Source organism: Notolepis coatsorum, assembly GCF_963971535.1.
Source record: "Notolepis coatsorum genome assembly, chromosome: 15".
Taxonomy (NCBI): domain Eukaryota; kingdom Metazoa; phylum Chordata; class Actinopteri; order Aulopiformes; family Paralepididae; genus Notolepis; species Notolepis coatsorum.
In genome coordinates this window covers 53,389,830-53,417,349 of record NC_140179.1, presented here as the reverse complement: position 1 = coordinate 53,417,349, position 27,520 = coordinate 53,389,830, and the positions used below count along the sequence as shown (strand labels likewise).

At 45.3% G+C, this 27,520-nt stretch overlaps 1 protein-coding gene across 1 annotated transcript in view; it reads right to left on the bottom strand.

Annotated features, from left to right (window-relative positions):
* LOC311242055 (protein TANC2-like) overlaps positions 1 to 27,520 on the bottom strand; it is a gene marked incomplete at its 3' end in the record, with an annotated part of 454,715 nt that overhangs the window by 51,572 nt on the left and 375,623 nt on the right. The window contains exon 5 of the mRNA XM_084331008.1: positions 11,808 to 11,924. Within this exon, the coding sequence (XP_084187134.1) occupies positions 11,808 to 11,924 (117 nt within the window). The remainder of the gene's footprint in view (positions 1 to 11,807; positions 11,925 to 27,520) is intronic.

Genomic DNA, 27,520 nt, shown 5'->3' with positions numbered 1-27,520 from the left:
GCTACTTGTACTTTACGTGAGTATTTTAATTTTAGGGAACATTATACTTTTACTCCACTACATTTTAAAGGAAATATTGTACTTTTTACTCCACTACATTTATCTGAACCCATCAGTTACTAGTTACTTTGAAGAAAAACATTTAGCATAGAAAACATGGCAAAAATGTATGAAGATTATCTACTTTCACATTTGAAGTCTGTCGTAATCAGAGCAGCATAACTGGACCACATACCACTTTAACATAACCTTTAGAGGTCAATGGTTAGAGGGTGAATGCCCCCAAGCACTGGAATACGTAAACATCATGTAGAATGCATACTTTTACTTTTACATTCAAGAGCAAATACTTCTCTACTTTTACTTAAGTATAATTTAAATGGAGGACTTTTACATTGACCAGAGTACTTATTTATCTGGGTATTTCTAATTTTACTTAAGTAAAGGTACTGTGTACTTCTTCCACCACTGCATTTAACGCACACCTTCTTGTTGATTATTCCACTTATACCATTGGTCATTTGCCAACTATATAAAATAAAAGTGAAAGTTTTGCACTTTGACTTCCCGGTCGTTAGTTTATCAAGTCAGCTGTGCTTCGCCACAGTAGATAACAAGTAAAAGTTGACAGCTGTGCTCTTTAATGTTGCTATGGTTACAGGTTGGGTAATGGATGAATTTAGAACAGTGATTAAACTTGAGCCAAACTACGTGTGCATTAAGCGGTTTTAACGCACACCTGCTGGCCAATAAGAAAATAGTATTCACCCAAACTAGTGTTCCACCCTCTCTGAGCACAGCCACATCTCAGTATGTAGAGGGGGGCGTGGCCTTCTGTTCACTGGAAGGAGATGTCCAGTTAGTATCATAATACATGAATATTTCAAATGTAAACTAATTCATGAGCCCAGTGTGATCGTTTGCTATGGGAGATTAATTTAGGCTAACCTGTGCTAGCAGGGGATACATAAATTGTCACAGATGCTATAGATGTTTTTGAACCACTAAAATTAACTGAATTGTAGCTAATTCGTTTCACTACTTGTTTGTGGACTAGCTAGTTGATATCCTACTGACAGTAGTCAGTCATATTTCCACAATACTCACAGCTGTAACATTGTGGGTAACTTTACATTGACATAATTTCTGTTAAACAATGCAACAAGATTGAAAAACACAATTTTCAATGTACTGGTTCTTAACACAACATTTTTAAGAGTGTATTGCCTACTAGCAATAGTATGCAGTAATAGAGTATACTCCAGCATGTAGTAGTAATAGCCACAAAACTACAAACACTGTAATCTGAAAACATAATACAGTGTAGTCAGGTATGATGTTCCATACCGTTCCAAAGCCTCATAAATAGTACTTACTGAAGTATAAACTTTAGGATGCAGACAACTAAGGCGTTGTCATTAGGACCTAGAGTTACTAGGTTATCTCATAGTGGAAGCTCCAAGAGGTGTGAGTTGCTAAATGTTGCTAGCTGTAATGTCACAGTAACAACGTGTGAGTTGCTAAACATTGCAAGGGCTAAACCAGCTTCACAGCTTGTTAACAGAACTCGGCTATAGGGCGACAATAATGTGGTCAAGAGGCATGGTTTCTATCTTGAGCCTTAACTGGCGTGGTTTATTATTCACATGGCAGAGCAGTAACACTACAGGTCTTCTCTCACTGAGAGACTGGGGGAAAGAGAAAGAAGTGGGAGGAGACACCTCTATTTATACTCGCCACCTGGTGGTGTTCCTGAGTGTCTCCGCCTAGAGCACCCTCTAGTGGAAACAGTTATATATGCAGTTAGACAGTTACTAACAATCCTACACAGAACCTCTGCCTTCAACACAGCTAGCTCTAATGTCACAGTAAGAAAGGTGTGAGTTGCTCTAATGTCACAGTAACAACGTGTGAGTTGCTAAACATTGCTAGGGCTAAACAGCTTCACAGCCAGCTCTAATGTCACAGTAAGAAAGGTGTGAGTTGCTCTAATGTCACAGTAACAACGTGTGAGTTGCTAAACATTGCTAGGGCTAAACCAGCTTCACAGCCAGCTCTAATGTCACAGTAAGAAAGGTGTGAGTTGCTCTAATGTCACAGTAACAACGTGTGAGTTGCTAAACATTGCTAGGGCTAAACCAGCTTCACAGCCAGCTCTAATGTCACAGTAACCAGGTGTGAGTTGCTCTAATGTCTGTAACTGTAATGTCACAGTAGCAGTGAAAATCACAAGCCGTCTTGGGATTCCTTTCAATCCCCTGTGCATTCCTTTGTTTATTTAGACCTCCCCTGGCCCTGGCTATGTCACAGATGCTACGCTTGGTGAGGTAATACCAAATACACGGATATACTGATCGAATATACTGTATCGGTATCAGTGTGTCAGACGCAATTCTTCCTTTTGATGATTGATGCACACAGCAGTGTAATCCCCTACTGCAGGTGCTTGGACATATTGCTTTTATTGTGCTCATACAGTATCTCTCCTCTGTTTCGCTCTGTGCTGTTTCATTCAGTGTGACACGACACCAGCAAAGTGAGACGTCTCAGATGTGTCCTCTTTCAAAGAGACAAAGACGCCGAGCGCAGATCACACATTCCTCGAGAGGAACAACTTCAGGCACGTATCGTCATCATCGTGGCGTTAAACACGCCGCACAATCCTCCTTGGTCATGGAAATTGAATATGGTAAATGGCTGCTTTTTCATATAGCACTTTTATCCAAAGCGCTTTACAATTTGTTACTCACATTTTACCCATTCACTCACCCATTCACTCACACATTCACACACCGACGGCGGAGGCAACCATGCAAGGTGCCAACCTGCTCATCAGGAGCAATTAGGGGTTAAGTGTCTTGCTCAAGGACACATCGACACGCTGCCCGGGAGGAGCGGGAATCGAACCGGGAACCTCCGGATTGCCAGACAACTGCTCTACCTCCCGAGCCACTGTCGCCCCCGAATATGAAAAAAGAGGAACGAATTAAAAAGAAACCTCCCTTGTGTTTTTGCCATCTCTCTCTCTCGCTCTCTCTTTCCATATCCCCCTCTCTCTCTCTTTCCATATCCCCCCCCCTCTCTCTCTCTCTCTCTCTCTCTCTCTCTCTCTCTCTCTCTCTCTCTCTCTCTCTCTCTCTCTCTCTCTCTCTCTCTCTCTCTCTCTCTCTCTCTCTCTCTCTCTCTCTATATATATATATCTCTATCCCTCTCTCTCTCCATATCCCCCTCTCTCTCTCTCCCCCCTGAGCTGTGAAGGAGACAGATGGTTGTCATGACAACTATCCTGAATGCTTTCCTGCACCATCCGTAATTCCTTCTCCCAGTCTGGTTTTGCTCTACAAGTGGTGGGTTATGTTAAAAGTACTGTTCTGTAATGACATTTTCTAAGTTGTAAGCATTCATTTATAAAAGGATCTGGTAGAATATGATATGTATAATGTTAAGATACAAGGATCTGGTATAATATATGTATAATGTTAAGCTAAAAGGATCTGGTAGAATATGATATGTATAATGTGAAGCTACAAGGTAAAGTATGATGTGTATAATGTTAAGCTACAAGGATCTGGTAGAATATGATATGTTTTTTTTATCCACTTTTTCTCCTTATTTTTAGATTTTTCTCCCATCCCAATTTTGTGTTTCCCATTCTCCCCTCCCCTGTCTTGAACGTTGCTCGACTATGCCCCCCACTGGTCGGTTGTAGGGAGGATAGAAGCCTTGCATCACGTGTCCCCTCCGGTACACGAGGAGGCAGCCTGTCACATCTTTTCACCTGTCAGCGCGGACTCTCAGTGGCGAGGTGTAAGGCATGGGAGGCTCACACTACCCTTGCTACTTCCTGTCTCTGCTGTGCAGGCGTCCCCCAACCGACCTGTAGGAGTCGCTGTCCACAACGTCAAAATCCCCACCCATCGACTTCCACCCTCTAACTCTGAAAATGAGTTAGTATGATGGCTGGCCCAAGCCGGAGGCAATGCTGACACCCGGATTCGAGACCGGAGTCTCTTGCATTGGTGACGAGCGCAATCTCCGCTGCGCCACCCAGCCGCTGTAGAATATGATATGTATAATATTAAGCTACAATATAGAATATTATATGTATAATGTTAAGCTACTAGGATCTGGTAAAATATGATATGTATAATGTTAAACTACAAGGATCTGGTAAAATATGACATGTATAATGTTAAACTACAAGGATCTGGTAAAATATGACATGTTAAACTACAAGGAAAACAAGACACTGGTGTGTTTGAGCTGCATAAAAGTTGAACCGTACAAGTATTGTCAGCTGTCTACTTTGCAGGTTGTGCTACCATTGAAATATAATTGTGCTTCATGTAACTCATGGCTAATGAGTGTATTTGTATTTATTTGATTATTGTAGCTCATGAGAATCACCTTGGTGTGGAGCCCACCTGATATTGTGTCTATTATCTATATCACCAGATCACCAGAATCTGCACACAAGCTGAGAATCTGTGGACTTTGAATCTTTATTACACAACGCTGTGTATGTAAAGTCCTGGGACTGAAACTAGTTCTCAACATCTGCCCCCACCCCCCAAACCCCCATCCCGACATCACCCCCCCCCCCCCCCCCCCATCCCCTTCTTGTCTCTCGACACTGTATGTACAGTCTAATGAAGTGGAAATGACATAAACATCCTATTTAAAAGGAAACCACAGGCTTCAAACGGAGAGGTCTGCTAATTACTGTAGGCAGGGTGGCGTTGAACGTCAGTAAAGATTTCACACTGTGATATGAGGTCCATGGCTAATGGGGACTTTCATAAGCTATTTCACGAGCCGCATATATAAGACTACAATGTTTTTCTACTCGAGGGAATGGCAATCAAATGATAATTGATGATTTCCTCTTGGCCAGTGGTTCTTAACTGGTGGGTCAAGTTACAGGTCCAGGTGTTTGTTTACTCAAATGTAAAGAAAGTCCATTTCAAAGAAAGAAATATACAATTTCCTTCACTAAATGAAACCATAATAAGAATTAACTTCAAAGCCCTCCTTGTTCAGCAGCTCATACATCATCTCCTCTTGTAAGATTGATCTAGGTTTTACAAGCAACATTACTTGGAATTGTTGTGCCATGGCATCAGATTGGTTGAGAACCACTGCTCTAACGTAGCTCTAACGTAGTTCTAATGTAGCACTAATGTAGCTTTAATGTAGCTCTAACGTAGCTTTAATGTAGCTCTAACATATCTATAATGTAGCACTAATGTAGCTTTAATGTAGCTCTAACGGAGCTTTAATGTAGCTCTAACATATCTATAATGTAGCACTAATGTAGCTTTAATGTAGCTCTAACATATCTATAATGTAGCACTAATGTAGCTTTAATGTAGCTCTAACGTAGCTTTAATGTAGCTCTAACATATCTATAATGTAGCACTAATGTAGCTTTAATGTAGCTCTAACGTACAACGTAACGAGCAAGACCTTAAAGTGAGGAAGGCGCTTGCGTGGAGGGCTCTGAACGGCATGACCAGTGTGTGGAAATCCAACCTCCCCCGTCAAATCAAGCTCAACTTCTTTCATGCAACAGTTGAGTCTGTCCTTTTGTATGGCAGTGAATGCTGGACCTTGAAGCCCACCCCGCAGAAGTCCTTGGATGGGTGCTACACCAGAATGATGCGTGTGGTGCTCAACATCAACAGGGATGAGCATGTCACTAATGCAAACTTGTATGGGGGGGTGCTAAGGGTGAGCGAGAAAGTGGCAGTCAGGAGAATGAGGCTGGCAGGTCACTGCCAGAGACATCATGAGATGCCAACCAGCAAACGTGTGCTGTGGGAACCAACACACGGGCATCGATCACGAGGACGTCCCACATTAACCTACGTGGACGTACTCAAGAGCGATGCGGGAACAGAATGCACCGGCGAGCTAGCCAGATGCATGGAGGATCGGGATGACTGGAAGCACCGATGGAGGGCCCTTCCGAGGACGACCTAGATAGATAGATAACGTAGCTTTAATGTAGCTCTAACATATCTATAATGTAGCACTAATGTAGCTTTAATGTAGCTCTAACGTAGCTTTAATGTAGCTCTAACAGATCTATAATGTAGCACTAATGTAGCTTTAATGTAGCTCTAACGTAGCTTTAATGTAGCTCTAACATATCTATAATGTAGCACTAATGTAGCTTTAATGTAGCTCTAACGTAGCTTTAATGTAGCTCTAACATATCTATAATGTAGCACTAATGTAGCTTTAATGTAGCTCTAACGTAGCTTTAATGTAGCTCTAACATATCTATAATGTAGCACTAATGTAGCTTTAATGTAGCTCTAACGTAGCTCTAATGTAGCTCTAACATATCTATAATGTAGCACTAATGTAGCTTTAATGTAGCTCTAACGTAACTTTAATGTAGCTCTAACATATCTATAATGTAGCACTAATGTAGCTTTAATGTAGCTCTAACGTAGCTTTAATGTAGCTCTAACATATCTATAATGTAGCACTAATGTAGCTTTAATGTAGCTCTAACGTAGCTTTAATGTAGCTCTAATGTAGCTCTAGGTTACAGTGTCAGCAGGGCAGCACAGTGTCACCAAAGTCTGGATGTTAAATCACATACTCTCTCAAACAATTCACAAGCCACATACTACATGAAACTATAGGTCATAAACATTTGCTGATGATGTCCTCACCGCGCTCTATGGCGTCAACAGCACAGAGAAGCACAGATTATTCAACTATTTTTAAACAAGGCAAGGTGAATAACACATTCTTATTTACAGGAATAGCCTCTGGCTGTAGTGGTCTAAAGCTGGACGTTCAAGCCATGGCCTTGCTGTTACACTTCCCCAGACAGCCCTTGTTAAAGAGCTACTAGATCCATCTGCAGGTTCAACCTGGAACACTGATCTCTCCCCTGCTTACTCACGCATTCCTGTCAGACCGAGCAGGTTTTCCTGTCTCACATCAACTCTTCCTACTGCCTCCACTACAAGAGAGACAATCATCTCAAACCTGGATTGTCACCTTCACAGATGCTCTGAGAGAGGCTGCCATAGACACTCTGCCCTAGACAACCATGTCCTTGATTCAATTCAGCTGCCAGAGCAGTACCCTTCCTGCTGACTTGTTGTACAGAACTTAAGTAAGTCTCTTTGGATAAAGGCGTTCAGCTAAATGACTAAATGTAAATGTCAAAGACATTCCATCATCAAAGCCATGCAGTTGTTAAATATATAAACTCTGTATCCTGTGTAGAAGTCTGATAAGACATAATTATTATACAATATAATAAAAGTATCAAACAGTGCGGCAAACACATATTTTATTTGTCAACTAGTTGTTTTGCTGTTGTTCTATAATGTTTACATTTTTATTTCTTATCTCATGCCATGTTGTACTGTGACAAGTCATTTCTCCTCAGGGACAACAAAGTTCTTATCTTTTTCTTTTCATTTATTTTCTTATCTTCTTTTCAGTCAGAAGTGAACAACTGACGGCCTATTCTCAGTCCTCGCGCCACAATGGTGGAACAAACTTCCCACCACAGTTAGGACAGCTGAAACCCGACCAATCTTTCGCCGTCGACTAATAAACACATTTCAAACAATATCTGAGTTAAAATTTAAAAGAAAACGTTAAAAAAAACAAAAACACTAACCTTCTGTCTTATACTATCATGTACTCTTCCTACTATACTAATTATGTCTTTACTACTATGCACATAGACGCCTGCGCAATAGAGCACGCGAAGCATCTGCTCTACGACTATTGAACATGGGCAAACGTCTGATTTTGCTCCCCCACTTTTTGATCATATGAAAAATATGATATACCCCCCCCCTCCCATATATAAATCTAACCATAACTACGTAATTTCAATCAAATTAATAATACGAAATGACACTTAATAGCAAGTTTTTAAGTTTCCAAAGATTGTGTGACCCCCCACTTTAATGGTTTGATCCAGTGCCCACGGGCCACGGTTCGTCGGCATGACGTATACGACATGTTGGGGGAGGAGGCGGCTTTTTCGAATGCCATTGAAAAATTCAGGCTGGATATTGGATAACATTGTGAGGATTATTCTTCGGCGTTTACATCAAAATGGAGCAAATTATCACATAAGTCGAACACTGTGACTGTATACTAAATGCGCAAACAGATTGAAACTGAATATTTCTCGTATGGTGAGCCTCCGCGCTGCACCGAGTGAATCCACAGTCACTTGCTCCTCAATGGGAAACCAACCTAGATTTACCCTGAAGGACTGGTTCGTTATACAAGTATCACAGAGACATTACAAAGGTGCTCACAGTTGCACGAGGGGTTCGGACAGAGATACGGGATGGTTTGAAAGCTCGGCGTTGCTAATAAATATTTTTAATATTTTTTTATAAACTGCTCAAAGCGGCATTATTTCCGCCGTTGGGTGATCACAGCGCCTGCGCACCATCCCGTATCTCTGTCCGAAACCCTCGTGCAACTGTGAGCACATTTGTAATGTCTCTGTGATACTTGTATAACGAACGGTTCGGCCAGAACCAGTCCTTCAGGGTAAATCTAGGTTGGTTTCCCATTGAGGAGCAAGTGACTGTGGATTCACTCGGTGCAGCACAGTCACGAAAGGGGCTAGTATGGACCCTGATGTAAACAAGACAAACGTCTTTCTCTGGTCTGCATCCCCTTAACAATTGTGTGTATTGAGCCGTACTGTATTGTACCCATTCTGCAATCTGTTAAATAAAGTTTTCATTCATTCATTCATTCATTCAGCCGCCGCGCTCACTGGGGCTATTGATAGCGTCAATTAATTGTTGTTGTTGTTGTTGTTGGTACTGCCGCTGCGGATGTGAACGGGGCTGGAGGGGCTTTGGGAGGATGGGAAAGTTATTATTATTATTATAATAGGAATTGGCTATCATACGTGCCTAGCTAGCGTTAGCTAAAAGAGCCCTCGCAGTGAAGTTATTATTATTATAGCTATCATACTGCAATATAAACTTGAGTTTTATAGTGAAAAGAGCAGCTTTATTTTGGTCAAGATTGAAGGCTCTATATTGCAGGAAATTGCACATACAGGTGTTCATTAAATGTAAAAAAAATAAAAAGAATAAAAAAAATCTTGCACCCCCACTTTCAACTATAACTAGGCGGCCATGACTATGCACCCATGTTTCACCACTGTTTGATAAACATTGTTACTCAGCTGTAAGAGTTGTACCCTTCCTGCTGACGACGCTGCTGAAACGCTTCCGTCCACAAATAGAGGACAAACAGCCAGATCCTAAAACTATATGAATAGCAGGGCATTGCTAACAACATTTAGCTAACAGGCAGCTGTCATTGTTGGCGCTCTAAGTGAGCTACATTTGATTGTAAAATGATCTCACCACAACGAGAGAAAAAATACTCAAGTTTGGAATAATAATAATAATAAAAATATTATAATAATAAACTTTATTTGTATATCACCTTTCATACAGAAACTGCAGCTCAAAGTGCTTCACAACAGAAAAATAAAACAGACAGGAATAAAATGAGCACATAAAGTGCAGACCAGTTTTTCACATTAGGATCTAACATCCCAACACTGGGCCACCTTGTTTATGGTTTGATTCAGTTTTAAATAGACAATAATAAAAATAGTAAGATAAAATAGACAGATAATTTTTTCTTTTCTTTTTTACAGTGCAATAAAATAGTTCTGGATTACTGTTCAACAGTTCAAAGAATATAATAGAATATATAAGTATGTTGACACCTACTGATCACTCCCACTGAGCAGAATCCCAGAAGAATAATCTGTTACACAGAAGACAACAGAACCCAAGAAGAAGAATCTTTCACATACAGGACACCTGCCCACAGAAGAAGAATCTTTCACATACAGGACACCTGACCACAGAAGAAGAGGCTGGAAAACGGGACACCTGACCCCAGAACAAGAGTATTTCACATACAGGACACTTGACCACAGAAGAAGAGGCTGGCAGACAGGACACTTGACCCCAGAAGAAGAAGAGGCTGGCAGACAGGACACCTGACCACAGGAGAAGAAGAGGCTGGCAGACAGGACACCTGACCACAGAAGAAGAAGAGACTGGCAGACAGGACACCTGACCACAGAAGAAGAGACTGGCAGACAGGACACCTGACCACAGAAGAAAAAGAGGCTGGCAGACGGGACACCTGACCCCAGAAGAAGAAGAGGCTGGCAGACGGGACACCTGACCACAGAAGAAGAGACTGGCAGACAGGACACCTGACCACAGAAGAAGTGGCTGGCAGACAGGACACCTGACCACAGAAGAAGAGGCTGGCAGATGGGAGAGGGATGCGGTCACTCTGACATCGGCCAGACTGTCAGTCCCAACGACGCCAGGCCCCTGATTATCTGGTCACACCATCCACACACATCATGTCATCCTCCAGGCTGTGTCCTTGTGTCATTAACCCTGTAAAACCCCAATTACTGTCGTTTTGGAGGCTGTAGCAGGGCTGCATTTCACAGCTGTTCAATGTGTAAGCATCCCTAGTTATGTCATCATTGTTATATAATGTCATTATGCAAGCTGTAGTGCTATAGAAGCATTGGAAGAGTCCCTACATGGCTAAGTGCAAACGGCCGGACGCGCTGAACCCATCCCTTCAGTACCACTACTATGCTTACATCTTGGACAAAGGAGAGAGAGAGAGAGAGAGAGAGAGAGAGAGAGAGAGAGAGAGAGAGAGAGAGAGAGAGAGAGAGAGAGAGAGAGAGAGAGAGAGAGAGAGAGAGAGAGAGAGAGGATAACCGGGGTAGTCGCTGACTGTCCAAGACACACCGCGACGGGAGAGAGAGAGAGCGAGGGAGGATCAGAGAGACACAGAGATAGAGAGAAAAATAGAGCAAGAGAGAGAGGGAGAGAGACAGTTAGTGACAGGAACGGGAGGACGGACAGGGTGGGAATGAGAGAAGCGGCTTTGTTAATGACCTCAGCGATGTTCCATGTCTGTGGAAGGTGCTAACGCCGACAGAATTACTGACTAAACTTGACAAACACTCAATTTGCGAAGAAACCACACACACAAATCCTCTCTCTGCTGTCTCTCTCTCTCCCTCTCTCTCTACCTCCCTCCCTCTCGTCCACCCTCCCCTCGCCAGGGTTGTAGTCACTAAATCTCGAGCCAGAGTCGAGTCCCCATTACCCTAGTCCGAGTCTGAGTCCAAGTCATCAAGGTTGAGTCCACTCCACTCTGGCACAGAGCTGACATACAAATAAAAAAAAAAGTCTACATTAAACATAAATGACACAGCGGTCACCGTTTCAAAGGGAGGTTATTTACAATAGCCAAACAAATGCACTAGCCATCAATATTAAATATAAAATTATTAGAAAATATTACAAAAATAAATATATAGTATAAGTCCGAGTCCTCGTCTGCACCTTCCGAGTCCGAATACAGTCGATGCTCGAGTCCAAGTCGAGTCACGAGTCCTGAAAATCAGTCCACACAGACTTGAGTACTACTTGACTACCCCTCGCTGCCACTTTCTCTCTCTCTCTCACCCCATCTCCTGTTTCAAGCACGCACACGCACACTGTTGATTTTTCTAAAATCTCTCTCTCTCTCTCTCTCTCTCTCTCTCTCTCTCTCTCTCTCTCTCTCTCTCTCTCTCTGTCGCTCTGTCTCTCTGTGTCGCTCTCTCCTCTCTCTCTCTTTTCTTTTGAACCTATAAATCACACGTTAAAAAACAAAACAAACCAGCGCGTCCACTCGCCCGGAGGTAAGGATGTGGCGTGGAGCTCGGTACAGTAGCCGTTACTCACCAGGGCAGTATGCTGCCTCCAGGTCTGTGTTCCTGGCAGTAGCCGTGTGTGTAGGGGAGCCCAGCTCGGACTGTGGGATGCGAGGGCTCTCCACAAACTTTGCTTTCCGCAGGGGTGCTGGGAGCAGAAAGCGCACACACATGCACCCACACAAAGACACACACAAAGAGACACACACACACACACACACACACACAGAGACAAGACACACACATGTATGTAGAGTAATGACACAACACACACACACACACAAACACACACAGAAACACATACACACACATGTACACAGGAATAACAGTGACATACACACACACTTACGCGCACGGAGAGGTGGACAGAACACAAATGAAAGAAGAGAATGACAGAGACAGAAGAGAGAGAGGGGGGGGGGGGGCAGGGAGAGCTTATGAGCTATAGGACCAACATTCAGAAACAACAGCTATACCCCGCAGGGGGGGTCCTTATGGTATGATCCGTTTGGACCGGATGACATCACCGTCAGAGTGAACAGGCAGTCGGGCGAAATGAGCCATTTGGTTATTAAGGACTGAGCAACACAGACATACTGTACTAATAACCCCAGATATCCATGTGGCAACACAGTCTAATCAGAAAATGTAAATAAAGTACTAATCGACCACAGGGAAAAAGGTACATAATGTATACGTTGCATTATAGCCATTGTATTTGTATACGTAATATTATTTACATTTCGTATCGCCGATCACAGGCGAGTGCTCTCACCACTAGACTAAGACACCCACCCACCCTGACACAAACACAGCAATACTATGATGATGGTTCATTTTAACATTTAACGGTTATGGTTAAGATACAGTAGAAGGTTAGTGTTAGGGTTATGGCTATAGTTATGGTTATTTTAAGGTAACAGTGTGGTTAAGGTTAGACGGTTATGGTTAGTACAAGGTAACAGTGTGGTTATGGTTAAGGTTAGGGTTATGGTTATGGTTAGTACAATGTGGTTAAGGTCAGGGTTATGGTTTGGGCGAGGCTATCAGAAAAGTGTGTCTCGGTAGTCTTGAGGTAAAGACACTTGCTTCCCATGCGAGCGTCCCGGGTTTGTTTGAAAACGTTAAAAGTGAATTCATAAGTAATAATGTACATTTTCATGAATATGTCAGTTTATACTTATGGCTATAAAATAACGTACAATATGTCCCTTTGTCCTGTGGTCGATTAGTACTTTATTTACATATTTTAAGCGAGATCGGGCTGCTTGGAGAAACCTAAACGACATCACGGCAGTTTGATGAACGTCGTCCTAGTAGCCAACGTGGCAGATGGCCAACCTGTCTTCAACAAGTCTATTCTGGGAACAAAAACAAACAAAAACTGCATTGGCTGCTAAGAAATTAAATGGGTCTCAGTGAAATTCTGGAGTGGACATGCCACTGGAGTGGACTTGCAATTTTTGTCATTCAGAAAGGGTGAGGTGTTCCAAAACAGAATGTCAAACGCACATCGGAGTTTGTTCACTGTTGCAGAAAAGCTGCCGCCTTTTAACAAAACAAAAAAAAAGCGGGGGGCGGCTGAATGGCGCAGTGGGCAAGACGCTCGCCACTAACGCAGGATATGCTGGTATCGAGCCCAGCTCTCTGCGTTGCTACCGACTTGGCCAACCGTCACACTAACACAATTGGCAGTGTTAGAGGGTGGGAAAGCCGGTGGGTGGGGATTGGACGTTGTGGACAGTGACTCCTACAGGTCGGTTGGGTGACGCCTGTACAGCAGAAACAGGAAGTATCGGGGGCAGCGTGAGCCTCCCACGCGTTACTCCTCGCCACTGAGAGTTCGAGATGTCTGGGGAAAATATGCGACAGGCTGCCTCCTCGTGTACCGGAGGGGACACGTGATGCAAGGCTTCTATCCTCACTACAGCCGACCAGTGGGAGGCATAGTCTAGCAACGTTCAAGACAGGGGAGGGAAGAATTGGAAATACGAAATTGGGATGGGAGAAAAATAGAAGATAAGGAGAAAAAGTGGATTACAAATAAAAATGTAAAAAATAAAAGCGGGAAAAATAGTCTCGCCCCGACGAGCCGTTTTTAGGATTCAAGTTTCAAGTTTGTTTATTATTTGTCAGAACAAAATACAGAATACTTTATAATGAAATGCATAAATCAGCCGAAAAAATTACAACGTGTTTTGTGTATTCCACTAAAGGGCTATTATCGCGTCTTTCTCTGGAATTACTAGAAATCACCAAAACTATACTCGTATTCAAAACGGTATAAAACGGAAATGTACCAATGAAAAAACAATCCGTTTCATACATGTTGACTGCAAGCAAGTCATTGATAAGTGTCGGGTGTATTAGACCCATAGCCATCATTTAAGATATATTTTAAGCACTCGCAACTATGGAGCCTTTTGAGATTGTTGAGCGGTACGGGGACTGCGCTTGGTACGGCGGAGATGTCAATATGATGTTAACGCGGAAGCTGTCCTGGGATCTGTTTCTTTAGTTTAGTTAGGTGGTTCAGTGGGGAACAGGGGAGCCCCAGGGGTCCTTGAGGGTCCAGGGCCCCCCCAGAAAAACGTTATTTCACTAATACGTACGTTCTTCACTAGAAGTTAGTACCGTGAAGTAATGTATAAGAGTAACTATTCTGCTCTCTCACAGAGTCCCTTCATTTGATACCTTATAAACCATTAAAATAACCTTTGTTGTGAAGGGCCAGATTAAACCGAATATATATATTTATTTATATATATATATTTAATTGTATTTGTATATTCTCTAATATTCCCTGATATCCCTTGTATATTCCTTGTACAATATGCATTGAATATCCATTCTAGCCTACTGAACATCCCATAATAGTCTCCATTCTACTATTGGTCGAGACCTTGGTGCCAGGCTGCCATACCCCTCAGACCCAGTTCAAACGTACCGCTCCACATGTACGAACAAGTCCTAGTTCCGCGTAGGAATCTGGCTACCGCACCACTAATGGGACTATTTGTTCATAGTGCGTATATATACTGCGCTACTAAAGTAGGACTTTCTTTTCAGTCCAGTTTCTTACCCTCCAATAGAGTCACAGACGTAAAGCCTCCCCGCGACGCCACGTGTGGGAGTAAGGCCAAGTTCGCCTACCATCGGTATTGAGACATCGTGTATATTAATATTTGAATAGTCATATTTGGCACTATATCGTCGAGTTGGACGTAGTCTATTAAGCTAATAATAGTCTGTTAATATATAGTGCTTCGTGCGGTGAGAATACTACCGTAGTCAGTACCCCATCGTTTCGGGCAGAGAACTGGCTGCTTACCCAGGGTGGTTGACCCCATGTGAAGCTGCACCCGAGGAGCCCCAGAGCCGACGAGCGAGTGGACCTGTATACCGGATTATTCTACCGACGACAGCCCGCCTTCCCAGGCACGGATTATGCTTTGTATACTTTGATTATTCCATGGATAAAGACCCCCGACACTGCCGTGTGTTGGAACCCCCCCCCCTGGAGAGGACGCAAGGTGAGGAGACGCTCTGCAAGACGAGGTCGCTTCACGTCTCTCCCCCGTGGACCGGAGAGAGCCGGCCCACAAAGAGTCCACCTACTTTCATCTGTGGTCCAAGGATCGCCGGCGCATTGAACGGCACTACAGTGGGTTCACCTGGGATACCCTTGGCCGGACGAGGCAGCCGGATTCTACCCCCCCCCCCCTCCTACTCCTGTCGGCTTACAAGCGACCGGATTAACCCCCCCTTAGTGTATCTAGTATATAATCATTAAAGTATCATTGCTGTTATTCCTTAACTATTCCAAGTCGTATATTTACCACCTGCGCCATCAGAGATTGGACATTCTCTATTGATATACCGACGAATACTCTTTGCCATAAAAGTGCATACTATTTCAATTCATAAATGTAATTAAGTGATTAAGTGCTTGCTCTACACACCATTGCTGTGTAGTAATAAACGCATACTTCGACTTCGTACATTTGTGTTGGATCCGTTTCATCTATGTGAGAGTGTTTATGATAATATATTTATGCCGTGTACTGGGTGGCCGAATATTAAGTACAAAGGTAGTGGTAGTAAGTATCATATCTAGTAATACAGTCAGGGAATTGTACCCCTCAGTTAGAATTGGTCCTTCGAGCCGGATGGTAATCAGTGTAATATTAATATAGTGTTATTAATATTGAAATGGCCTATGATGAACACTCCACGAAACGATCCTCCTAACCAACGCCCGCAGCGCGAACGACGGCTCCCTCAGTACTTAGAGGCTTACGCTGTCAGTCAACAACCTAGTCTTCTACTAACAGTAAACGCGGTAAAACTAGAAAGTAAAAGTATGTCTAACCCCAACGCCCAGACTACCCCGACCATAGAGGCCCCTACGGGCTCTAATATAACTGACCAAGTTCACGGTGGGGACCAGTGGGAACCAGACATGACTTCACACCCCGCCAGTACTGAAGAAGTAGTCCCCGATGAGTCCCGGGAGGAATACAACGCTACCGAGAGAGAACTCGGCACGGAAGAAGACGGGGAGAGCACCGTGGAGATAGAGCTCCAAGGCTCCGCAAGGAGTACCCCGAGGGAAGGCTCCCCTATACAACCGCCTTCTCCCAGCGAGGCAGAGAGGACCCTACAGCAGGCCTTCCTCATCAGCCTGAACGCCGCTGCTGAACGCGACCGACTGCAGATCCAGCAGCGAAGCGAACACGAGCAGATACGTCTAGAAATAAGACGCATTCAGATGGAAGAGAATGTGGCCCGAGAACGAGCCGGTGCTCAACGGGACGCAGCGCGCGACAGACAGCAGTCGCAACTAATAGAACAGCTGATCAGACGGACAACACCCTCTCCCTCCGCCAGAGGCTCCAGGAACTCGTCTAGACACACCTCCAGGGCGGCATCCCCTAGCCGAGTAAACAACCCTGAACTTGACCAACAGACGAGGTCTATACCCCCCACAGACCACCTCCCCCCACCGGTCCAAGCGAGACCTAGCAACCGGGAAGGAGCAGCATATCCTGTGGAGAGGCTAAACCAGAGACTACAAGCACTGGATGACCTAACTGAAGACGAAGAGGAAGAGGAGGAGAACCACGCCCGAAGACAGCACAGTACTCTACCGGACCAGGAGGTCCGGTACAGCCCAGGCTATACTCCCGCGGAGCTGCGCTACAGACCCCCGACTCTATACACGGGTGAGCACGACGCACGACCCGCACCGAGGAACAGCACCTGGACAAGCGGGCCATGGTACACTGCCGGTACCAGCCCATACCAAGGAGCGGGAGGAGACTCGCCTAGGAGGCCTCTCCCCCAACGCTCGCCGATGTATCCACAGTCAGCGTCATACATTGGCACGCCTATGGTACCCGACTTCACCCAAGAGAACCGGGCCCAGTATACAGAACTCCGCATGTGTCTGGAGACCATGTTGGTGGATGTATTGGATGAACGCCACAAATACGCCATCCTACTGAAGCACTTAAAGGTACCCCGCGCACACAATATAGCGCTCGCCTACGCGACTTCCACCACCCCATACACAGCAGCGCTGGTAGCACTGGACCAGAGGTATGGGCGCATATGGGATTACGTGATCCAGGAGATCCGACACATCGACCGCTTACCCCCAGCAATAGACAATCGAGCACTGGACGACCTGTCCATCAGAGTGCAGTCCCTGGTAGGGATGTTGGGAGCGCAAAGAGAGAAGGGGAGGCATGAACTTTACGCCAACTCAAATGTGGAAAGGATTCTGGAGAAGCTGCCGCCCGCTCGTCAGGAGCGCTTTAGGCGGCAGAGGGACCACAGAGACCCGAATGGCCCCGAACCGAACCTCCTCGATCTAGCAGACTTCCTGGCGAGAGAAGTCAGCAGCCTACGGCTAGATACATTCGGACGGAGCACCCCTGGCTCCAGAGAAGGAACCAGACGACTAAATGATGGAAGAAGATCGGTGACTGTGATGCACCAATCGGAGTCAGTACCGAGCAGCAGGAGCCACAGTACCCCCTCCAGAACGGAGAAGTGGAAGATAGTGTGCCCCTACTGTGAGAAAGAACACTGGCTAGCGCAATGTGACTCCTTCCCCAAGCTGAACGCGGAGGAAGCAGGTCAATGGATAAAGTCCAACAAGCGCTGTTTTCGCTGTGCGCGCTCACACATGGCAGCCGAATGCCGCTTAAAGAAAAGGTGCACCAAGTGCGATGGAGCCCATCTGGACATACTTCACGACAGTAACAGACGGCGCCCTTCACCTGCACCATCCAGCCGCAAAGCGAGCGTCATGTACATCGATCCCGCCAGCAGCAGTGGAGCCCGAGTACTCCTAAAAGTAGTGCGTGTGACACTAAGCTACCAGAATAAAGTCCTGGACACTTACGCCGTCCTCGATGACGGGTCAGAGAAGACCCTGCTGCTCGCCTCCGCTGCGGCCCAGCTAGGGCTGCGGGGAAGCGAAACCCAAATGACAATTCGGACAATAAGACGAGATTTGAAGACGATAAAGGGCGAGAATGTCTCATTCTCTATCGCAGCAAGCGGCCAGCCTGAGCGACGGTACCAGATTACAGACGCTTTCACCAGCCAAGAAATAGGACTGTCGCGGTACACATACCCCGTCGCCAAGCTGATGGAGAAATATGCACATCTGCGCAAGTTACCGATCCCGCTCATAGACAATGCTATGCCGACCCTGTTGATAGGCTCCGACCATGCAGACCTCATTGTCCCGATAGACCGGGTTCATACCGGACCCCGAGGCTGTCCTGCAGCAGTCGAGACCCGTTTGGGATGGACTCTCCAAGGCCCGCTCGCCAAATCTCTCAACCGAAGTACAGCCACTAGATGTCTCCACTCCCGAGTCACAGAGGGAGAAACCGCACTCCTGCAACACGTAGAGCGGCTATGGACCTTGGAACAAATGCCCTTTAAGAACGGAAAGAAAGACATTCGCTCTAAAGATGACATTTACGCCATTCACCTCCTCGAGACAGGGACCAAGAGAGTCCCGGTCAACGGCGTGTTGAGATACGCCACGCCACTCCTGCGGCGAGAAGGAATGCCTACTTTCCACGCCAAGACAGACGCCACAGAACGGTACCTGCTGAACACGGAGCGGCGCTTAGCCAAGAACCCCGCCCAAGAGAGTGTATACCGCGCTGAGATTGAGAAGCTCATCACAGCGGGACACGTCACAAAGATGGACATTAAAGAGGCTGACCAGACCACTGAATCGTGGTACGTGCCCCACCACAAGGTCCATCACAACGGTAAAGACCGCATAGTATTTAACTGCAGCTACCAGATCGGATCCCAAAATCTGAATAAAGAGTTACTGCCCGGTCCCACACTCGGCCCCTCCCTACTCGGCGTTCTACTCCGCTTCCGCCAGGAAAAGGTGGCCATCAGCGGGGACATTAAAGGAATGTTCCTGCAGGTGAGATTAGTAGAGGCGGACAAGCCCCTGTTACGGTTCCTATGGAGAGAGAAGCCAGGAGATGAGCACCCAGCCATCTACCAATGGGAAGTCCTCCCCTTCGGAACGACGTGCAGCCCCTGCTGTGCTACATTTGCACTACAGAAACATGTAGCAGAGGACCCAGCAGCGGACGAAGAGGTCCGACACAGCGTAAAGAACAGCTTCTACGTAGACAACTGTCTACAAAGCCTTTCAACCCAAGAAGAAGCCGAGGCTCTCCTGATTAAACTCTGCGCCTCATTGATCAAAGGCGGCTTTGATCTCAGGCAGTGGGCCAGCAGCGATCCGCAAGTACTGCGCAGCCTCTCCTCCGAGGACAAGGCAGCCAGCAGCGAGACCTGGATGGCTACAATCCCGGGAGAAGCCCAGGAGATGACCCTGGGATTGGTGTGGCGATTCAAAACAGATTCGCTTCACTACAGACACAAGCCCCTGACTACGAAGCAGGGAAGGCCGGCGGCGGCGCCGACCACCAGACGGAGTGTGTACACAACACTCGCCCGACAATATGACCCGCTAGGATGTATTCTACCGTACACCACCAGGGCAAAAATGATTGTACGAGCATTGTGGGACAAGGACCAGGGCTGGGACGACCCCATTCCCGCATCCACCTGGAGAGAGTGGGAGATGGAGCTCCACTCACTCCCAGGCGTTAATATGCGCCGAAGCTACTTCCCACCCACGGTGAGGCCAGAGACATGTAAAATGGACTTACACGTCTTCAGTGACGCCTCAGAGGTCGCATACGGATCAGTAGCCTACTTGCGGGCCCAAGACCAGGGGGGAGAGATCTACACAGCATTTGTCCTCGCCCGCTCGAGAATAGCCCCACGCAAGCAACAATCTATCCCACGTCTAGAGCTCTGCGCAGCCCTAGCCGGAGCGCACCTAGCCACGCTCATCCAACGTGAGCTCACCATACCGGTGTCTAGAACAATCCTGTGGTCAGATTCCACGATGGTACTCGCCTGGATCAAATCGGACTCATGCAAGTACAAAGTCGTCGTGGGAGTCAGAGTCACCGAGATTCAAGACTTAACCGAAGAGTTAACCGGAGAAACAGAGTGGCGCTACGTTGATACAAAACAGAACCCAGCTGACGTCATCACCCGGGGGATGCCCCTGGATGACCTCACCCGTCGCAATGTCTACAGTGACGGCCCCGCATTCCTAAGACTCCCGGAAGGACAGTGGCCCATGCCTATCCCGAGGGAAGCAAGTCCAGAGGAGGTGGAAAATAAGAAGTCTGTGTTCTGTGGATTGAGCACCGTAGCCTCCACCGACCCTAACATAGACGATTGCACGTCCATAGAGAGTGCACAACAAAGAACATTCCTGCGGTACCACCCGGAGTGCAAGCCCCCCGCTGATATGTCAGCAGCTAACTACGAGGAAGCAGAATTGCTTCTACTGCAGCGAGCCCAGAGAGACTCGTTCCCCGATGAATTGGCCTGTCTACAGGGAGGAAAGCCCGTCCCATCCGACAGCAGATTAATTCACCTGGCCCCCGAGAGCGACGCTCATACCCTCATCAGAGTGGGTGGTCGCCTACGCAGAGCCCCCAATCTACCGGATGACATTAAATACCCGATCGTATTGAACAGCCGACACAAGGTCACAGAGCTGATTATAAAGAAATACGATGAGGATGTACATCACGCAGGAGCAGAAAGAGTCTTCGCGGAAATCAGACGTCGTTACTGGATCCTACAAGGAAGAGAGGCGGTACGACGCTTCCAGCGAACATGTCTAGACTGCCGCAAGTGGCGCGCGCAGCCCAGCATACCAAGGATGGCTGACCTTCCTCCATGTCGCCTCCGAATCGGTGACAAGCCATTCCACTCAACGGGTATGGACTGCTTTGGCCCGCTGCACATAAAGAAAGGAAGAGGAACCGAGAAGCGGCGGGGTATTGTATTCAAATGCATGACCACCAGAGCGATACACATCGAGCTTCTCCCGACCATGAGCACAGACTCATTCCTTATGGCCTTCCGAAGATTCACATCACGGAAAGGAAGACCGTCTACCCTATTGTCCGATCATGGGACAAACTTCAAAGGCGGCGAAAGAGAGCTGAGAGAGAGCTTCCAAGCTATGGGCCCAGAACTTAAGACCCACCTCGCTCCAGCACAGGTTGATTTCCAATTCAACCCCCCAAACGCACCCCACTTCGGTGGCACTTGGGAACGAGAAGTGCGCTCCATAAAGACAGCCCTGTACGCAGTACTTGGGGCCCAGACTGTGGCGGAAGAAGTCCTAATGACAGTCCTCACGGAGATTGAGGGAGTACTTAACTCGAAGCCCCTCGGATATGTCTCCAGTGATGTGGCGGATATCGACCCAGTTACCCCCAACACACTCCTGATGGGGCGGCTAGATCCTGCATTACCCCAGACAATGTACCGGCCTGAAGAAGCGAACGGCCGACGAATGTGGAGGTACAGCCAAGTATTAGCCGACAAGTTTTGGAACAGTTTCCTACTGCACTACCTACCGTCTCTACAGACCCGCCAGAAGTGGGTAAAGGAGAGAGACAATTTGACAGAAGGAACAGTCGTCATGATTATTGATCAATCACTGCCCAGAGCTATGTGGCCGGCCGGCCGCGTAAGCAAAGTGATCACCGGTGCCGACGGCAAGGTCCGAGCAGCTGAAGTGCTCGTCCAGGGTCGCACTTACACCCGTCCCGTGGCGAGGCTCATAGAACTGCCTCGACTCCCAGACACAATCGATGATGACCATGACCCTACAACCCTATGACTTTGTGAAGTTGACTGACCCCTACAGCAAACCCTTGTGTAAATGTGTAAATAGACAACGCGATTAATCTGTCTCTGTTTAACTGATTAGGTCTGGGACCAATCAGGGGGTGGCTGTTGTGAAGGGCCAGATTAAACCGAATATATATATTTATTTATATATATATATTTAATTGTATTTGTATATTCTCTAATATTCCCTGATATCCCTTGTATATTCCTTGTACAATATGCATTGAATATCCATTCTAGCCTACTGAACATCCCATAATAGTCTCCATTCTACTATTGGTCGAGACCTTGGTGCCAGGCTGCCATACCCCTCAGACCCAGTTCAAACGTACCGCTCCACATGTACGAACAAGTCCTAGTTCCGCGTAGGAATCTGGCTACCGCACCACTAATGGGACTATTTGTTCATAGTGCGTATATATACTGCGCTACTAAAGTAGGACTTTCTTTTCAGTCCAGTTTCTTACCCTCCAATAGAGTCACAGACGTAAAGCCTCCCCGCGACGCCACGTGTGGGAGTAAGGCCAAGTTCGCCTACCATCGGTATTGAGACATCGTGTATATTAATATTTGAATAGTCATATTTGGCACTATATCGTCGAGTTGGACGTAGTCTATTAAGCTAATAATAGTCTGTTAATATATAGTGCTTCGTGCGGTGAGAATACTACCGTAGTCAGTACCCCATCGTTTCGGGCAGAGAACTGGCTGCTTACCCAGGGTGGTTGACCCCATGTGAAGCTGCACCCGAGGAGCCCCAGAGCCGACGAGCGAGTGGACCTGTATACCGGATTATTCTACCGACGACAGCCCGCCTTCCCAGGCACGGATTATGCTTTGTATACTTTGATTATTCCATGGATAAAGACCCCCGACACTGCCGTGTGTTGGAACCCCCCCCCCTGGAGAGGACGCAAGGTGAGGAGACGCTCTGCAAGACGAGGTCGCTTCACGTCTCTCCCCCGTGGACCGGAGAGAGCCGGCCCACAAAGAGTCCACCTGCTTTCATCTGTGGTCCAAGGATCGCCGGCGCATTGAACGGCACTACAGTGGGTTCACCTGGGATACCCTTGGCCGGACGAGGCAGCCGGATTCTACCCCCCCCCCCCCCCCTCCTACTCCTGTCGGCTTACAAGCGACCGGATTAACCCCCCCTTAGTGTATCTAGTATATAATCATTAAAGTATCATTGCTGTTATTCCTTAACTATTCCAGGTCGTATATTTACCACCTGCGCCATCAGAGATTGGACATTCTCTATTGATATACCGACGAATACTCTTTGCCATAAAAGTGCATACTATTTCAATTCATAAATGTAATTAAGTGATTAAGTGCTTGCTCTACACACCATTGCTGTGTAGTAATAAACGCATACTTCGACTTCGTACATTTGTGTTGGATCCGTTTCATCTACGTGAGAGTGTTTATGATAATATATTTATGCCGTGTACTGGGTGGCCGAATATTAAGTACAAAGGTAGTGGTAGTAAGTATCATATCTAGTAATACAGTCAGGGAATTGTACCCCTCAGTTACAACCTTGTTAAATAAGAATTAAGGTAAATAAAAAAAATTATTAAGTAGAAGTGTGCATGGCCTACATACATTTAAAGGGGAACTATTTTACTATTTCTTTCACTATTTGGGCACTTTTACACAATTCCTGTGAGTCTATGGAACACCTCTGTAATATATATATATTTTTTTATTCATTGTTTTGTATTTCTAATCAAGTCCTCAAAAACAGCATTTTTCTACCTCAAGATCTCGAGCTGTTTTGAGCCTGGGCTCCTAAACCACTGCGCGTTCTGGTTATCATTATCACATTAACATGCAGCAGTGACTATATGACATCACATATAGGGCACATTTTCAAATGACTCAGTTCAGTGAGGGTGAATATTGTGAGAGGAGAATTGGAAGAATGCGCCAATATGAGAATTTTGATACATAGATCATATTAATATAAGTTCACATAGCTAGGAAACAATGCTAAACACTCAAAAAGGCCATTTATAAGATAGTTCCCCTTTAAGGGACAAAAACCCAGATTTTTACAAAAAAAATAAAAAATAAAACAGTGACATTGCTGATCAAGGTAGTTCACTGAAATTAAGTTGAAAGAGTCTGCAACATTTGAAGTACCTCTGGATTTTTATTAACTCTTTGGACGCGAGACCCGATGATGGTCGGGTTATCTCGCCGACCGTTCAGCGCCAGACCCGAGTATAGTCGGGTTTTCATCGTTATTTCTTTTATTCGATATTTCCATTCATTACAGGCACACGGACATCTGCATTTTTCAGTCATTTATAAGTAAGTAAGTAAAACTTTATTTGTATAGCACCTTTTTAAACACAGGTTACAAAGTACTTTACATCAACAATGGCATAAAAACAACAAAAGAACATGAACGTACAGCACAAGGCAGAATCGACAAACAAAGAGGCATAATGCACACAAATAGCAATAGACACCCACAGAACCCACCCTAGACATTTATTGGAAGACCAATCTAAAGAAGTGGGTTTTTAAACAGACTCAGCAGATCTTTCTGAATCACTAAAGACACGTTCTACCTGCTGCTGTGACCCATTGTCACCTCCATTTTATATTGTAAACACTGTGAATCGGAACGTGCAATGTTACTCACTGTGCCTATCCTTTTTTTTTTAAATATCTATTTTTACCTTATTTTTTAGCACTCGCTTGTATTTAAATTGTAAAAAAAAAAATTAAGTATTGTGTGATTTTGTGTGAAAGGCGGACTAGCAAAGTAAGATTTCCATTGTACGGCAAACTGTTTAACTGTGCACATGACAATAAACAATCTTGAATCTTGAATAATGGACGGGGGTTGGTATGTGGTATGGCCAACAGGTCTTGGTTTTAAGGTTGGTATGCAGTATAACCAACATGTTTTGGTGTTATAAGGTTGGTATGCAGTATAACCAACATGTTTTGGTGTTATAAGGTTGGTATGCAGTATAACCAACATGTTTTGGTGTTATAAGGTTGGTATGCAGTATAACCAACATGTTTTGGTGTTATAAGGTTGGTATGCAGTATAACCAACATGTTTTGGTGTTATAAGGTTGGTATGCAGTATAACCAACATGTTTTGGTGTTATAAGGTTGGTATGCAGTATAATAATAATAATAATAATAATAATAATAATAATAATAATAATAATAATAATAATAATAATAATAATAATAATAATAATAATAATAATAATAATAATAATAATAATAATAATAATAATAATAGCTTCATTTTATATAGCGCCTTTCAAAAGACCCAAGGTCGCTTTACATAACAAAATAACAAAAGTAACAAACATAGTGGACAGACACAACATAAAAAGTGAGAAATTAGGGGTTAAAGGCCAAGTTGAAGAGGTGGGTTTTGAGCAGTTTTTTGAATGAGTCCAGAGTTGGGGCGGTGCGGAGTTCTGCGGGGAGGGAGTTCCAGAGGGTGGGAGCTGCCACACTGAAAGCTCTGTCCCCAAAGGTCCGCAGTCTGGTTCGGGGGATAGAGAGCTGACCAGTGTCCATGGATCGCAGGGACCGTGACTGAGTGTAGGGGTGGAGGAGGTCAGTGAGGTACTGAGGTGCCAGAGCATGGAGGGATTTGTAGGTGAGCAGGAGGGTTTTGTAGGTGATGCAGGATTTGATGGGGAGCCAGTGGAGGTGGATGAGGTTGGGGGTGATGTGCTGCCAGGGTTTGGTGCGGGTTAGAACCCTGGCAGCTGAATTTTGAACATACTGGAGCCTGTCCAGGGTTTTGCTTGGGACCCCGGACAGGACCCCGTTGCAGTAGTCCAGGCGGGAGGTGACGAAGGCATGGATGAAAGGCAGTATAACCAACAGGTTTTGGTGTTATAAGGTTGGTACTTGGTATGCAGTATAACCAACATGTTTTGGTGTTATAAGGTTGGTATGCAGTATAACCAACAGGTTTTGGTGTTATAAGGTTGGTATGCAGTATAACCAACAGGTTTTGGTGTTATAAGGTTGGTATGCAGTATAACCAACATGTTTTGGTGTTATAAGGTTGGTATGCAGTATAACCAACAGGTTTTGGTGTTATAAGGTTGGTATTGCCAACAGGTTTTGGTTGGAAGACTTACTGTAAGTGACCACATGGTAGAGTCAGGGATTAGTAGCTCAGAGATGTAGCCAGGAGCTGAGCCCTGAAGAGCCTTAGGCATGTCCCCGGCTAAGAATTTGTATAGTCGACTTTGATTGGCCAAAATTTGTCGATAGTCGACTGGTTTAAAATATTTTCCTTTTTTGTATCATTCCATTTGGGCTGTGGGGGGTGCTTAATGTCTGAAGGAGTCGACTGAAGGCCCCTTGTCCTCTGCGAAAGCATGCAATTGGTCGACTGATGGATACATCTTGATATTTGTCTAGTGTGTTCATTAGATGGGTGAAATCCTCTTTCAGTGCCTCTGTCCCATTTTCTTAGGCAGTTAGCCTTGCTGGTATGCGCGCCATTAGCGTCAGCCACGCTTCTAGACCTCTTTGCTTTTGGAAAGAATTATCAAAATTCAACTAAGAGGTTGACAGTCGACTACGGCTCCTCCTACGGATCGATTAGTAGACTATTCGAGGTCAGCCCTAGTGATTACAAGCATATTTTTGTATTGTATTATGTCACTGACAGCCAGTGTAGTGAGGCCAGGATTGAGAACTACTAGGGTGGTTTTGCAGTTATCTAATTCTATAGTTATTTTATAATTAAGGTATTTTAAGGGATGATTGTTCCCTATTATAGACCGTTATAGAGTTTTGGATTAAATCATGTAGGTATACCTAACAACAAATATATTCTCAAATAGGGGGACAGGATCTCGTCAGATGGGTGTCCCTGGCCTATTATTATAGGCAGCGGGTAATGAAGGCTAAGTCTACCCAAATGTTATGCAGAAATGTTATGCAGAACAACAATGTGCCAGGAGAGACAGTCAACTCTGAGTCTGCTTCACATTGAAAGTGATATCTCACACAGACAAACTTAAAGCAGAAAAGATCATTGATGCCAAGACGAAACGTTGCATATTGCTGCAAGGTAAGACAATGGTTAATCATATTGGATGCCTTAATTTGAACACTTAATTTGCACTATATATTAAATAAGTGGGGCTCGCTGTAATAGCCTAGTGGGTGTGTGCATTGTATGAATTCAAAACCATGGACAGCACCGTTTGCAGGTGCACGCAGCGTGCGCAAGCAAAAAAGAAAAGGGAAAAATGTTGCTTGCACGACTCCCAACTAGAGGAACATGTGGTATTGTGTGACAGGAAGAGACCAAGGCCTCGACATTGACAGCCACCTATGATGTGAGTCCACAGCTAGTAAGAGATGTTTAACAATCACACATTCAGAGACATTTTCTGGTCATAAGCCATCTTTACACACATGTGCACGCACACACACACACACAAC